At 29.0% G+C, this 14,851-nt stretch overlaps 1 protein-coding gene and 1 pseudogene across 2 annotated transcripts; one reads left to right on the plus strand and one right to left on the minus strand.

Annotated features, from left to right (window-relative positions):
- Positions 1-575: 575 nt before the first annotated feature.
- LOC145202047 (hexosaminidase D-like) lies at positions 576-8,209 on the plus strand. Its single transcript, XM_080074926.2, has 3 exons — positions 576-1,697; positions 2,114-2,314; positions 6,212-8,209. The coding sequence occupies exons 2-3, from the start codon at positions 2,132-2,134 to the stop codon at positions 7,946-7,948; spliced, it is 1,920 nt and encodes a 639-aa protein (XP_079931052.2). The 5' UTR covers positions 576-1,697; positions 2,114-2,131; the 3' UTR covers positions 7,949-8,209.
- A 2,068-nt stretch (positions 8,210-10,277) lies between these two features.
- Positions 10,278-12,437, minus strand: LOC149890881 (uncharacterized; annotated as a pseudogene). Its single transcript, XR_016450417.1, has 2 exons — positions 11,779-12,437; positions 10,278-11,639 (listed from the first exon to the last, which is right to left on the minus strand). The product of XR_016450417.1 is annotated as an uncharacterized LOC149890881 (transcript).
- Positions 12,438-14,851: the final 2,414 nt, after the last annotated feature.

The following is a 14,851-nucleotide window of genomic DNA, read 5'->3' on the forward strand; positions in this document are numbered from 1 at the left end:
ATATATATATATATATATATATATACCCTATGCTTGCAAAGCTTGCTAGGCAGCTTCTGGCTATCCCAGCCTCATCTCTCTTCTGAAAGAGTGTTTTCAAGTGCAGGGAACATTTGCACTGTAAGGAGAACAAATTTAAGTGTTAGCAAAATGGAGCAGCTAGTGTTCATGAAAGAGAACAGTAAATTACTGGATGAGATTTCAGATTTAAAATGGCCAGGCTACTTTTAATTTTTTGCTTATCCTGAAACTTGAACTCTTTCAGTACTAATATTCATATTTCAATTTTTTTTTGTTATTTGTAATTCAATGTCATAAGTGAATTGAGGTTGAACTGTTTTGGGTATTTTTACTTCTTCGGGTATTTCTACAGGTATTTCTACGGGTATTCTACGGGTATTTTCTACGGGTATTCTACGGGTATTTTCTACGGGTATTCTACGGGTATCAAGTATCGGGTATTAAAAACAATCGGGTATTACCCGATTTAAAACGAAACGGGTATTTTATAACTTTCGGGTAATTACCCGAATATTTAAATTCGGGTAATACCCGAAACAACTACCCGGATCCGAGTTCGGGTCTCGGGTCCCTAAGTGATATCATGTTCAACTGAACGAGGCTTTATCAAACAAGGAGTGTGATAATAAGATCAAAACTATTAGTGAAGAATTAAATCAATTAGCATGTCTCTTTTGAAAAGACATGCTAATTGATCGAAAAAGCAGAACGTTTCTTTTGCCGCCAGGAATCTGTTTTTTTTTATGTTTTAGGCAAGTTTTAGGAAAACTCTGGTTTTCGTTGAAGTTTTAAATAAGTTGGCGATAACTTAACCTTGGATTTGCTCCTGCTTGACGAAACATCAAAATGTTTTCAAGCGCAAAAGCATCGTTTTTTTTTTGTTTTTTTTTGACCTTCTGGTCCTGGATCAATTCAGAGTTTTACTGACGGAATTCTCTGAAAACAATAATCTACTTGCTCTGTTATTGATGGTCCATTATCATCCTTATTGTCTGCCAATTATCTGCCACTGTTGCGTTGGCTATTGTTTTATGACCATTATTATCATTATCTTAACTTTCATATCTCAAAATCTTAACAAAGAAATCTTAAATATGGCTTAACTGTTCATTAATAGCAATTTTATGAAATTTCTTATAGAATACGTTTAAACTAACGCAGAATATTTATGAATAAAACAGTTCGTTCAAGAAAAGAAAAGAATAGAATCAATTAAAATTTTTTGCTACTTTTTATTTTATTTGCTTTTTTACAGCATTTTCTGATGTATTTTTTATATGCACTTGATAAAACTGAATTAATAAAAAGGTAATGAAATAGTGAACTTGATTATGACTTTAGTTAAAGAAATATTATTTCTTGTCATTTAAAAACAAAAAGTACCTCTTTATTAAATATGGTCAGCAAATGATCAATTAATGTTAATAGTTAATTGTAACGTAAAAAATTATATATAACATGCTTAACACACACAGAGGTAAGAATTATATGTATATATTTAAAGTTAATCAACGTAAAAATCAATCTTTTTATAATTTAGATTTTCATACAATTCTGCTCATGTACCCTATTAATATCCTAAACATGGTGATATGAGATGAAATATGAAATGAAATTGTATCACAGTAGATGCATTTGGAAAAATATTATATCAAGTAGCATGCTTCTTATAAAAAGTATGACTTTCTAAAGTTTATTTAGAATAAAGGATTTTTTAAATTTTCTTAAATTGATTTTCAAAAAGAATACTTGAAAAGCTTTTTAGTTCTTAAGTTTTTAGACACTTTCTAAGATACACATGACCATTACATAGGTCACTCTAAATCTAATAATATTTTTAAAAACTTATTTGAAATATTTCCTATAAAAAAATATTCTTTTTTCTTTTTTTTTTCTAAGATAAAGTATTTTAGCCATTTTTAATAATTACCATTTTCCCAACATTTGTCTGACAAATACTTTATTTAAAATGACTTTGTAATTTAGGTCAAAAATTTCAAAACTTTATATTAAGGATACTTGACCATAATTTTTGTTTCAGTTAAGTTTTTGTGCTTTATTAATCCTTTTGTTTTTTTGTTTTTTTTTACAGGTTAACTTTAAAAACAAAATGATCAGATTTGATTTGCGAGTAATATTGGGATTTATATTCTCTTTTGCAATGTTTTATTGGTTTACAATGCTGCCAGGTTCAAAAGAAAAAGATGACCCTTATATGAGTGAACTTCAAAATCATCATATTCATAATGAGGAGTTTAATCAAGATAATTTTAAAATGGAGTATGAAAAACAGGTTAGTAAATTTACCAGTTCATGTTAAATCACATATATTTTTTAGAAAATTAAACCAGAATTTTCAGGACTCTGTAAAATATGGTAGAAAAATGCGTTTTTAAAATCTATTTCAAGGTAATTTTTTTTGTGTGTATTGCAAATGTTAATTTTAAGTAGAACTTTTATTGCATTGTAGGAATGAAAATTCTGCTTAAAATTAACATTTCATGAAACTTATTCTGGTTTAAATTTTGTCCTGTTTTTATGTTTTTTGAAACTTTTTTTAATTGAGCTGGTGAGAATCAGAATGGTGTAAGTCAAAAAAGAAAATTAATATTTATGATTACAATACATCATTCTGTTAAATTTGAGCTTGGTTTAAGTAATTAGTTACTAATGTTAAGTTAATTGAGAAAAGTATTGATTATAAAGCTATGAAATTATATGCATTTAGAACAAAAACTGCACAAATAGTAAAATAAACTTCAGACCCAATAATTAAAAACACCACCTTCTGGACTCAGTCCAAGAAAGAATTTTAAAAATCTATTTTAAAAGATTGTTTAGTAAGAATTACACATAATTACACATTCTTATAAGTATGCCAAACTTTTTCATAACAATAAAGTTTCTATACTGTGTAAATATGTTAGTGTGTATATGTGTATGTATGTGTGTGTATACATACATACATACATACATACATACATACATACATACATACATACATACATACATACATACATACATACATACATACATACATACATACATACATACATACATACATACATACATACATAAATACATGCATGCATGCATGCATGCATACATGCATACACTTAACCACAAAATTAATGCACCACTATACATTTTGATTTATTTTAATTGTAGTCAATATTATCATATATTTTGACAAATATATTAAGAATAGAACACATAAACACAATTATTTTGATAATAAAGATAAAATGAACTTTGAGGATGGTGAAAAAAAATGCTAAAACCAAAAATGTGGTTCATTTAACAAAATAAAGAAAAATTATTATCATTATTATTATTATTATTATTATTATTATTATTATTATTATTATTATTATTATTATTATTATTATTATTATTATTATTATTATTATTATTATTATTATTATTATTATTATTATTATTATTATTATTATTATTATTATTATTATTATGCACACTAATACAGCTTAAATTAAAACATTTTTGTCTTATCAATAACTAGTGTTAACACCTCTTGATGTTGTTACAGCCTGAAAGCGCAGTGGCATACTTTCAATTAGAGATCTAATTGTTTCTTGAGGGATATCTTCCCACATGCGGATAGCTTTGTCGCAGCTTGTCTAGGCTGTTAGGTGGTGAATGTTGGCTTCTAACACAGTATCCCATTATGTCCCAAAGATGCTCTATTGGGTTCATATCTGGACTGCAAGCTGGCCACTCCAAAACTTGAATATTATATTGTTTAATTATTCTATAACAATATGTGCCATATGTGGTCTAGGATTATCCTGCATAAGAAGGAATCAATCCAATGTACAGTGGAAAAAGTACCACAAAAGGTTCTAAATGTCTGTTATGTATTGTTGAGAAGTCAGACGTCCACCATCAACAATAAAAAGCTCTGTGCGAGCTGTTAAAGATATTTCGCCCCATACCATCAATGAGCTGGCTCCATATAAAGTGGTTTCTCGAATGTTAGAAGCAAAATATCTTTTATTTGGTCTTCTTTTATTTGGTGGCAATCAGAACTTACAAGGCAAAACTTTGACTCATCTGTAAACAAGACCTGTCCCCCATCTGTGTATGTGTGTGTGTGCTCTGAACCTAACATGTACCTAAGATTATTTTCTTCAGCTTTTTCAAGACAAATTCAAACACAAGTTCTGGTTTAGTATTTGAGCTTTATATGCTCCAAACTATCTTTGACTATGTATCTATAAGACTCTCATGACAACCCTTTTTTAAAAGATTCTAAGAAATTTTAGTATTTTATAAGACCACCTTTGTTTTTAGGGCATGCCAAGACTCTATGCAGCATAGAATCTATAAGTTTTCTGATTAATTCTTGTCGCATGGTATTCCACAACTCTTTTATTTGCATTTTGAGCTGCACCAAGTTAGTGGGCTTGCTTTTTTGTAATTTGCAGTCCATTCAACTCCAAAGATTCTCAATAGAATTTAAATCAGTTGAGCGAGCGGGCCAAGGCATTAGATTCAACCGTTTTTCTTCCATTTATTGCTTTATTGAGCATGCTGTGTGGCAAGGAGCGTTATCTTGTTGAAATTGCCAGGTGGAGTCAGCCTTGAAAACGTCCATTGATGGCTTTAAATAATCTTCTAATATCTCTCTATATCAATGCTGATTAAGGCGATCAATGTAAAGATGCGTCAGTCCATCGCTAGATCCAGCAATGCAGTCACAAATGCCAATTGAACCTCCTCCTCCTTGAACTCTTGATAAAACGAGGGTTATATTTTTAGTTTTTGTATCTTCTCATGACAACCCTTTTCTTGCGATTAATAAGTTCAAATTTTGATTTGTCCGAGAAAATTACTTTTCTTCATTGCTCTACAGTCCATGCAACTCTCTCTTTGCACAATTTTCTTTGCTTGAGATGGTCTTTGATACTTAATAGTGGCTTCTTTGTTGCAAGGTATGAATTGAGATGTTTTTTCTTCATAAGCTTGCTAATTGTTGATCGGCTAACTTGATGTGCACCCAAACTGTATTTAGGTCTGAGGCGATTTCAAGTTGACGACCGATTTCTCGATTACTGAGACCATTTTGTTCAGGCCAACAACTTGCCACTTTGTTTCAATTGAAATGCTCCTAAAACCCATATTTTTGTTATTGCAATTTTAAAGTTTTAACTAACTGCATTTCAAATGATATTTCCGCAACTTAAATTAATTCTTCTTATATTTTTTATTGACTATTATTAACCAGCAAAGAGTTTTTAACAAAAATTAACCAAAAAAGTCTTTATCAAAGGAATTAAACGAGTGTGCTAATACATTTTAAATGAGTGCGCTAATACTTTTGCACGCTTAATTTCAGACATTTTTCCGAGTAGTCATTAAACTTCTAATTAGCTCATAAAAAAAACAAGCAGGTTGACAATATTTGACCATAAAATTAAATTTAATTGGTTTTATCTTTCATTAAAAAAAAAAAACTAGTTCAAAATTAAAATTATTTTACAATTTATATTGGTTTGAAGTTGTTTGTAATAAAAAAGTTACAAGTGTGCTAATACTTTCTGGAAGCACTGTAACCAATTTCTGGTGGCATCATTCAATAGCTTTGAATCTGAATCTTGAATCAGAATGTATGTTATATAAATATTATGCTCTATTTTATAATTATACAGTTACAACAAAAAAAAAAGAATTGTATTAAAATAAAATTCTTAATTTTAAGAATTTTAAAAAAAAACTTGAGATGACAAAAGTAAAATTTCTTTTATTGTTTTTGCATCTTAATATTTTAAAGCAAGTTTGTGATTATCTAAATAGTTTATAGCAAAAAAAATTTTAGACGGGAGTATTTAGAACTGCTGCATCCCAAATTATATGATGTATAAAAATATATTTATTTATTTTTGAACACTTTCATTTTGTTTTTTAGTAACTCTAAATGCAATTTTTGAATTCTGTGTTTTAAAAGCTATTCTATATGTGTATATGCTGTTTTGCTTTACTATATAATGCTGTTTTGCTTTACTATATATATGCTATTTTGCTTTACTTTATATATGCTGTTTTGCTTTATTTTATATAACACTATATTTAAACTAAAATCAAAGCTTTTTTTTTTTTTTTTTTTTTACAAAGATATTTATAATGGTATTCATTTTTCATGTATTCATGAAGTATGTAACTTTATTTTCAGAGTGAAAAGGAGTTCTTGAATAACAAAGAACTTTTAAAAGTTAAAATGGAATTTGACCGCCTTAATAATCAACATTTAAAAGAGACAGAAAATTTAAGAACTGAAAATAGTGATTTAAAAGTAGCTATGAAAAAATATGAGGAAGAACTTGGGCTACTATCTAGGCAAATTGAAAAATTGAAAAGATCAGTTCTGGAGAAAGAAGAGCAACTAGATGTAACAATTGAAATGGATAAGCGAATAAATGCTATATCCATTGAAAGTGATAAGCTACATAAAGAGAATTTGAAGCTAAAACAAGAAGAGCCTGTGAGACCATTTGAAGGTTTAAAGTTGGTGCATTTTGATCTCAAAGGTGCTCCGCCCAAAATTGACTACCTTATTAAAATGATAAAATTTTCAAAGGAGTTAGGAGCAAATGGGTTTTTAATTGAATATGAAGACATGTTTCCATGGTCTAATGAATTATCGTTTTTGGCTCGCACCAATAGCTACACTAAAGATGATATAAAACTTATAGTAGATACTGCTCTGAAAGAAAAGTTAACAATTATACCTCTTGTGCAGACATTTGGCCATCTTGAATTTGCATTGAAACACAAAACACTTAGTCATCTTCGTGAAAATAAAGTGATAACCAATTCAGTTTGTCCTTTAAATAATGATACATATTTATTTGTGAAAAATTTAATTGACCAGATTCATTCTGCTCATCCAAATTCAAAGTGGATACACCTTGGTGGTGATGAAGTTTGGAATATTAAAACATGTGACAGATGCATCAATTCTGCTTTATCAACGGCAGAAATATTCACTTATCACATGATGAAGCTATTCAAATATTGCAAAAGCTTAAGAACAGTAAATAACAAGATAGTAGAACCTGTGATTTGGGATGATATGTTGCGAAATTGGCCAATTGAGAAGTTAAAAGTAGTAGCAGAATATGCTTCACCCATGGTATGGGCTTATGAAGCAGAGCTTGAAGGATATAGAAAGTTTCCTGAAGACATGTGGGAAAGGTATGCAAAATCTTTTTCATTCATTTGGATAGCTAGTTCATTTAAAGGTGCCCTGAAGGCATGGTCAGACTTTGTTCCTATAAAACAGCATTTAGAAAACCATTTGTCTTGGTTAAAGATAACTTCTAAAATTAAATCAACGGGCATGAAAATTGTTGGTATAGCATTAACTGGATGGAGCCGATTTGATCATTACGGACCTTTATGTGAACTTTTACCAGCTGGTATACCATCTTTAGCACTGTCTTTAGCTGTTTTACAAAAAGGTCGCTTTGATGCAAGTCTGCATGAAGAAATCTCCCACAAATTGGGATTCAACGAAACCTTCAAGATTAGAATCGATCGTTTTAACACATATAAACCTGAAATGGCCAATTACTATGGTGGGGATTACTATTACTTAGCAGGACTACTAGAAAATGGTTTGGGTTGGAAAGCTCTGGCTGAGGCAAGAGAAATTGGTTGGACACGCCCATTCCAAAGTCAATTAAAACATACGAGTTTTTTCCATTTAAACTTTACAAGAAACGCTTTGAATATTAGCAAAACTAGCATTTTACAAGTTCAAAATAAAGCAAGAGAGTTACTCTCCAAGTATTATGATGTTGATACAGTTAATGAATGGCTAGCTGATAAAGTAGACTACCAAATCAAGCTAATTGACAAGTCCTTAAAGAAGGTTTCATATTTATTGGAAAATGATAAGTTCTTTTAATATTATCCAGAAGTAAAATATAACTTTTTATAATTTTCTATAACACCTGTTTATATAACCATATATAGAATTTGATTCGCTGCAATGCGTTTTTATAATCAAGTTTTTAAACCTAGATTTTGCTACAATATGGTATTATTATTACTAATATTATAATAAATTGCGGAAAAGTTTTCAAATCCTATTTTGAAATTTCAACTTTTCTGTATTTTAATGTTTTAAGAAATGATTAATGACATTAAAATTGCATGGTACTACTAACCTCTAGTCTCAATTTGTTTATATCCTTGTTCATAGATTCTTGCTTAAGGGAACGAATCTTTAGTAATTAGATAACACAGGTCTACCACGAAGTCTTTCCCTGTGTTTTGAAATGTGTTTTCTATAGATTTTCGTGTGCTGACTTGGAGGATACATTTATGATTACTACACAAAATTGATAAAAATTAGACCTTTTCCTTCCTAACCTTCACTCCATCTATACCCTTGTTGATGCTTGGACATCTGACGTCTGGCGCATATCTTCCACTCTCCGTACTCCTTTCCCTCCATTTAGGTAAAATAGTGAAATAAACGATGCCTTAATTGGTAAATTGGCTAACTCAACTTTTGACATAAGAAAATATTTTGATGTTGTTGAATACGCTGGGAAAGATGGGGGGGGGGGGTTGTCACCTACAGTATATAAAATTAAACAACTCCTAGCTTTCAAAATTACCGAAAAAATAGCGTGCATATAAATCGAATTATTTTTAATTTTAAAGTAGGTCATCTTCAAAAAGTTTTAAATAAGTATGTGATCAAATTATATTTTTTCATGATTTTAAATTTTTGAATTCTGAACAATGATATATATTAACCTTGATATCTAATTTGCTCTACCGCAGTGAAGCAAATTTTTTCCCGGCCCAGGTTTGTTTTGCCAGCCTGAAATGACGCAATAATGTATCAAACACTGATCTCAAAATATAACTGGATAGCGTATACGAAAAAATTTTTTGAAGCCAGTTTTGGCCTCCCAAGATGGTGGCGGAATTAAGGAATGGTGATATGAAAATTAAGAAACTGATGATAATCAAGTTTTATATCTTAAGCTCAAATATTGATAAATATATAATTTTCTAATAAAAATCTAGTTTTTTTGTTTAACATAAGATTTTATTCATAAAAATAACGGAATATTACATATTTACATAAATTTCAAATATAAATATTTTTTTATTTAACAAAACATTCTTACAATAAGTTGCTCTATATTAACTTTCTGTTTTTCGTTTTTTAGAATAGATATAATAAAATAAAAGTTCTCAGTAAAACTAAATACAAATTTTAATCTTAATTTGCTTAAATTTAGTTTGTTTAATAAAAGTAAAGAAAAAGTATTTGTTTGCTTGTGCAGAAATCTCAAGTTTCAAATAGTTAGCATTTGTTATATAATTTATGTACCTTTTAGTTCTTAACTACCCAATGCTGTGTGCTAGAAGGTTAATAACACAACAGCATGGTAGGCAGCTAATTTTATTTTTAAGATAAAATGTTTTTTAGGCATTAGTTCATCAGATAGGCACTAAAAAATTATAAATGCATGAACTATTAGCTGAGCGCTGTGATTACGCACAACTCAGAGGTTCCTTCTAGAGTTATTATATACATATACATATACATATATATATATATATATATATATATATATATATATATATATATATATATATATATATATATATATATATATATATATGTATATATACATATATGAAGACCTCAGTGGAAAAACCAGCGTTGTCACATTTTTCTTATTTTGAGATAATCAATTTTTAAAGTTCAAAACGTTCTTTAAAATTTAATTTATACACTGCTTTTTAGTTTTATGTATATATATATATAGATTAACTATATTTATATCAGATTATTTCTTAAAAAATAAAATATAAATATTTTTTCAATGTTTTTTTCGGAAACTAAAGTTCATTATCAATAAATGGACATCACTGACTTTTTCCTTGGAATTTTTAAGTGGCGTAATTACTATTTTTAGCCCTTCTTTTTTGTTTAAAAACAAAACAATATCTTAAAAATGGGCTCTTCATGATGTAAGGGACCTCAAAAGACAGTTGACCCTGCTGTTTCTTTAGCTAATTTTTTTTTGTTATCCCACTGAAACGTCTATGGGAAGTTATTACATTTTGTTAACATCTATTGTGGAGCGATAGATTTTTTTATCTAACAAAGTCAAACTAATTAAAACATAAATTTTAACACAAATTTATCAGAAACATTACTATACGTGAAATTAATGAGACCAGCATGAAATTAATGAGAAACATAACCATAATTAAAATATATTTTTCTAATCAGTATCTGAATCTTCTGATGCCGAATCTTTTGTTTCTGTGTTTGAAGTAACAAGATTATCAAAAAAACTGTGATTATCAGGTTTACATAGACGCTTCAGAACTTGTAAGTCGTTATACTTGGCAGTACTTATTGGTAGAACTGAGGAATACATATTAAACTGATTGAGTGCAGTTTCTGTTTGATTATTTTGTCTACGTTTTACCAAAGCAGTATTTTCAATATTGCCATTCCAGTTGTTAGGAAAGAGACGCAGTGCAGGGTGTATATCTTGAATGACAAGTTCTCTGACTGGTCGAGTTTTTATCGGACATGCACACTTATAATATTGTTTCAAGTAATCAGAAAATCTGAAAAAATTTACATTGAAAAAATTTACAACATTAAAAGGTGAAGGTTTTTTTCTGCAATTCTTAAGAACCTGACGCCAATCCTCAGGAATTTCAACATTAGCCTTTATATTTACATTTGCCATGTCATGATCGCATTCCATATAGGAATGACCTCGTATAGGAAATGACACTTTAATACATTTAAAACGTTTTTGAAAGTGAACCATCCAATGCAAAAAACGAAACACAGTGTAATTTTTGTTTTGTCCGCAAAAAAAATGTAATTTAAGGACTGTGTCAGAAAGATGATTAATGATAAAATGATAAAGCATAGAGCAAACATCATCAGCTCCCTTTTTTCCTGTTGTTTCATCGTATGTATAAAGAAATACTTCATCACTGGATAGGATGTGTATATTAAGTGAAAAAATTTAAGCTGTCTTGGGTAATACACATTGTTAGTTGATTTATTAGGCAAGGGTAAATTCTTCTGAAAATCAAAAGCAATAGCTTCAAACATGTCTGAGTTTTTTGCTCGTTTTTTTGCATTTGACTTTCTGTTATAAAATACAGCAGCTTTTTTTGTGTGAAAATCATGCTCTGTTTCAAGATCTTTTTTCTTTTTTTATTAAGTTTGATAATATCTTGACCAACTGCATTTAAAAGCTCTTGGTCAGTGTGTTTTATATTTACAATGAACTCATCACAAGCTAAACAAGTGTCTTTTTGTGGAAAGCCAAACCCAATATTAAATTTATTGTTAAAAACTACTCTGTATGTTTCGTATCCTAATTTAACAGTTGGGTAAGCATGTTTGAATAGTTCAAACATTTTAGAGACATTTAGATCTTCAGATAAGTAAATTTTTTTAGTTTTTCCAATAGCATAATGAGATGACCTTCCTCTGAAAGAAGATATATGTTTTTGGATAGCTTCACTGTCACTTTCGGTTATTTTGTGTGGCCAATTTTTATGCTTGCCTCTACCATCGATTGGAGGGCGACCTAAAAGAACAAAATGACATAATATTCATATACACACACACACACACACACACACACACACACACACACACACACACACATAAATAGTTTAGTTCATAACTTAAAATATTATAAATAACTTCTTTAACTATTTACTAACCAGTTGTAGCAACTGATTTCCTTATTGATTCGATCTTAGCTTTTGTAATTCCGAAAAAAGACATCATAGATTTAATGCAGATTGGAACTTCGATAGCTGATTGTGCTCTTTGCACCCTTACACAATAAGAATATGAAAAATTGTGTAAGTTTTATCTGCATTCTGTCGTGGTCTTCTTCTGTTAATGTTTTGGATTTTTATTAGTGTGGATAAGTACACGTCCTGACTATTTTAAGATGAATATTCATTAAAGTTCTTAATAAGTTCGTTCCTTTCCTCACTACTAATATTTTTAAAACATGCAAGTCGAATACAATTACAGTCTGCCCCAATAATATGGCTCGATAAATTGTGTATTTTTTTTCTATTTTTAAAATTAATATTAATCTTTCTTTTTCTTGATTTTTCTGTAACCACCGGACTATCATTACAAGCCATTTTGTTTTTTGTTTACTTTTTTCCGCGGCTTTTTTTTCAACCAATACTTGAGGTATTAAGGAATCACGTTGTTTCGTAAACTATAAAAACTTCGGACAACGCAGGTTATTCCAAATGTAACCCTTGACATCACCGATTGTTCCATTTGATCATGTTTAATTTTATCCTCTTTTTTAATGAGTGGACTAGTTTTTTCACTTGGTAATTAAAATAAAAGATGAAATAAGATATGCTTGCTTGAAAAATAATAGTTTCTCAAAAATTTTAAAAATGTCACATCGCTGGTTTTTCCACTGAGGTCTTCATATATATATATCATAAAAATATTTTTGATTGGTTTTTGAATAGGATAAGTTTTGTTAATTGCTTTCTAAGCTTTTTTCCAGTTATTTTGGCAGTTTGTTTTTTACCCAGGTGATAAAGATATATATTTGCATAGTTTTCTGAAATAAGTTTAATCAGTGCAAATAAATGGTTATCAGTTATAGCTGAGTCAAACATATAAGATGTTTGTTCATTAAATATTTTTGAGTAATCAACTGATCTCAAAACAGCACCAGAAATGGCATTTTGAATTCCTATTTCATTTGGAAGGTTGCCATTTATTGAGGCAAGCAACCTTTGGAAACATCTTTCAGTTTCTTTGCATATGATAGTAACACTTTTAGTTGGTTTAATTAAACCTCCTCTGTCTTTGAATTTTAAAAAACTGGTTTGTTCGAAATGATAAGAAAGTACTAATGCATTCCAACATTTAATGCAGACAGTTTATTGTAAATTTACGTATCATAAATTTTTTGATAAGATACATAATGTTGATAATGTTTGATAACATACAAAATATATGTTATCAAAACATTCCCTTAATGATTTGTTTTGAATAACAAGTTAAAAACAATTGACTCAATTATTGAGAGCTAAAATATTACAAAGAATAATATATAAGTAAAATAACATATTAAAAAATAATATTTTGTACTTAATATTTTTATTAAATACTATATTAATTACATATATGTATTAAATAATCCTAGAAGGAACCCCTGAGTTGTGTGTACTCACAGCACTCAGCTAATAGTTCATGCAGCATGTACATATCTGGTATCTTGCTACAAAAATTGAAAATATAAAATTTGTCAAAATTGTAAGTAGACACCACTGCCGCCTACCATACAGTCATGTTATTAACCTTCTAGCACACTGCATTGGGTAACTAAGAACTAAAAGGTACATAGATTATGCATAAATATTATTTAATCGTAAAGTAAATATTTAATCGTAAAGTATCGAATATTTTGTACCTTAGTATCAAAATAATTACTTTAATTGTCTGATTTTTTTAGAAATCATTTCATTTCTTTAAAGTCATTAAAACTTTGTTTCATAGTCTAGTTTTTCTTTCAAAACTCTATTTATTTTCTTTAATATTTCTGTAAAAAGCCTTATAAAATGTACATCGATCACCGCTAGGAGCTCCGATCGCCGCCATCTTGGGAGGCCAATTTTGGCTTCAATTTTTTTTGAAAAAGGCAATTGAATACGCTATCCAGTTATATTTTGAGATCAGTGGTATCAAAGCAAAACAAAAATGAAGTAGTTGGTTTAAATAAAACGGCTACCGGCATTAAAAACTTTAAAAACTTGCTTCACTTTTTCTTACGGAATTTTTGTGAAGATAGACATCTAGTTTATATTAGTAATATTAGTAATGTTAATAGTTATTAGTTAATATTAGTTAATTTTAGTAATATTAGTAATGATTCTGTATGCAAAATAAACAAGCACCAAATAGAATTTTATAGATATTGTAAGTACTTTATTTTTTATCGAGTTTTTTCCTTCCTGCGAAATTGCATAAAACAGAATTGGCCGACTTACTGATTAAGCAATCGTTAAGTAATATTGAAGTTTTGTGCACAAAAAAAACATGCGTTATCTTATTTGTTGTCATATTCTTAACACATGGTTCCATTATGTTTTATGATTTTATCAAGCTTATTCAAAATGTCCTCAAAGTCGCTGGAATAAGGAAGTTATAATTTTTATTAAGAAAATTGTTCGTAAGGCAAGTAATTTACACTTGAGTATTTCAAATCAGATAAAATTCATCGAAACACCCTTGCTAACATATTCCGACATGCTGAGATGGGATAGCAATCGGCTAAAACAATCATAAAACTTGAAAAAGGTTTTGGATAAAAGTGACTAGTATAAAAATGGATGAGTGTGTGAAGAACTAAAAGTTCCTAATTTGTTACGAGATAACAAGGTATGTTTTTGATGTTATATACAAAAATTATTCTTTTCTCCATGTAAATACACTAACTTGATTTGAGAAACAGTTACAAAGTGGAATTATCTTAAATGAGCAATATACAATTGTATTAATGGTTATCATCACATAGTGCTTGAATCTCAACTAATTAGAATTAAATTCTCTAAAATTAGTTAAAAATTCACATGAAAACAAATATTTTTTGTACTTTTGTTTTAAAGTTGGACTATTAAAAGGCAATGCAGATAATTCTTAATCTCTAATGTGAGACTAAATGAAAGAGTTGTAAAAAGAGTTTCAATTAAAAAATATTTAAGTAATCATAATGTAGTGAGGCGGTATTCACGTGTTTAACTATCG

This window comes from Hydra viridissima, unplaced genomic scaffold (genome assembly GCF_058129835.1).
Source record: "Hydra viridissima isolate aposymbiotic clone 2 unplaced genomic scaffold, HvirCarnegie_v1 scaffold_3, whole genome shotgun sequence".
Classification (NCBI taxonomy): Eukaryota; Metazoa; Cnidaria; class Hydrozoa; order Anthoathecata; family Hydridae; genus Hydra; species Hydra viridissima.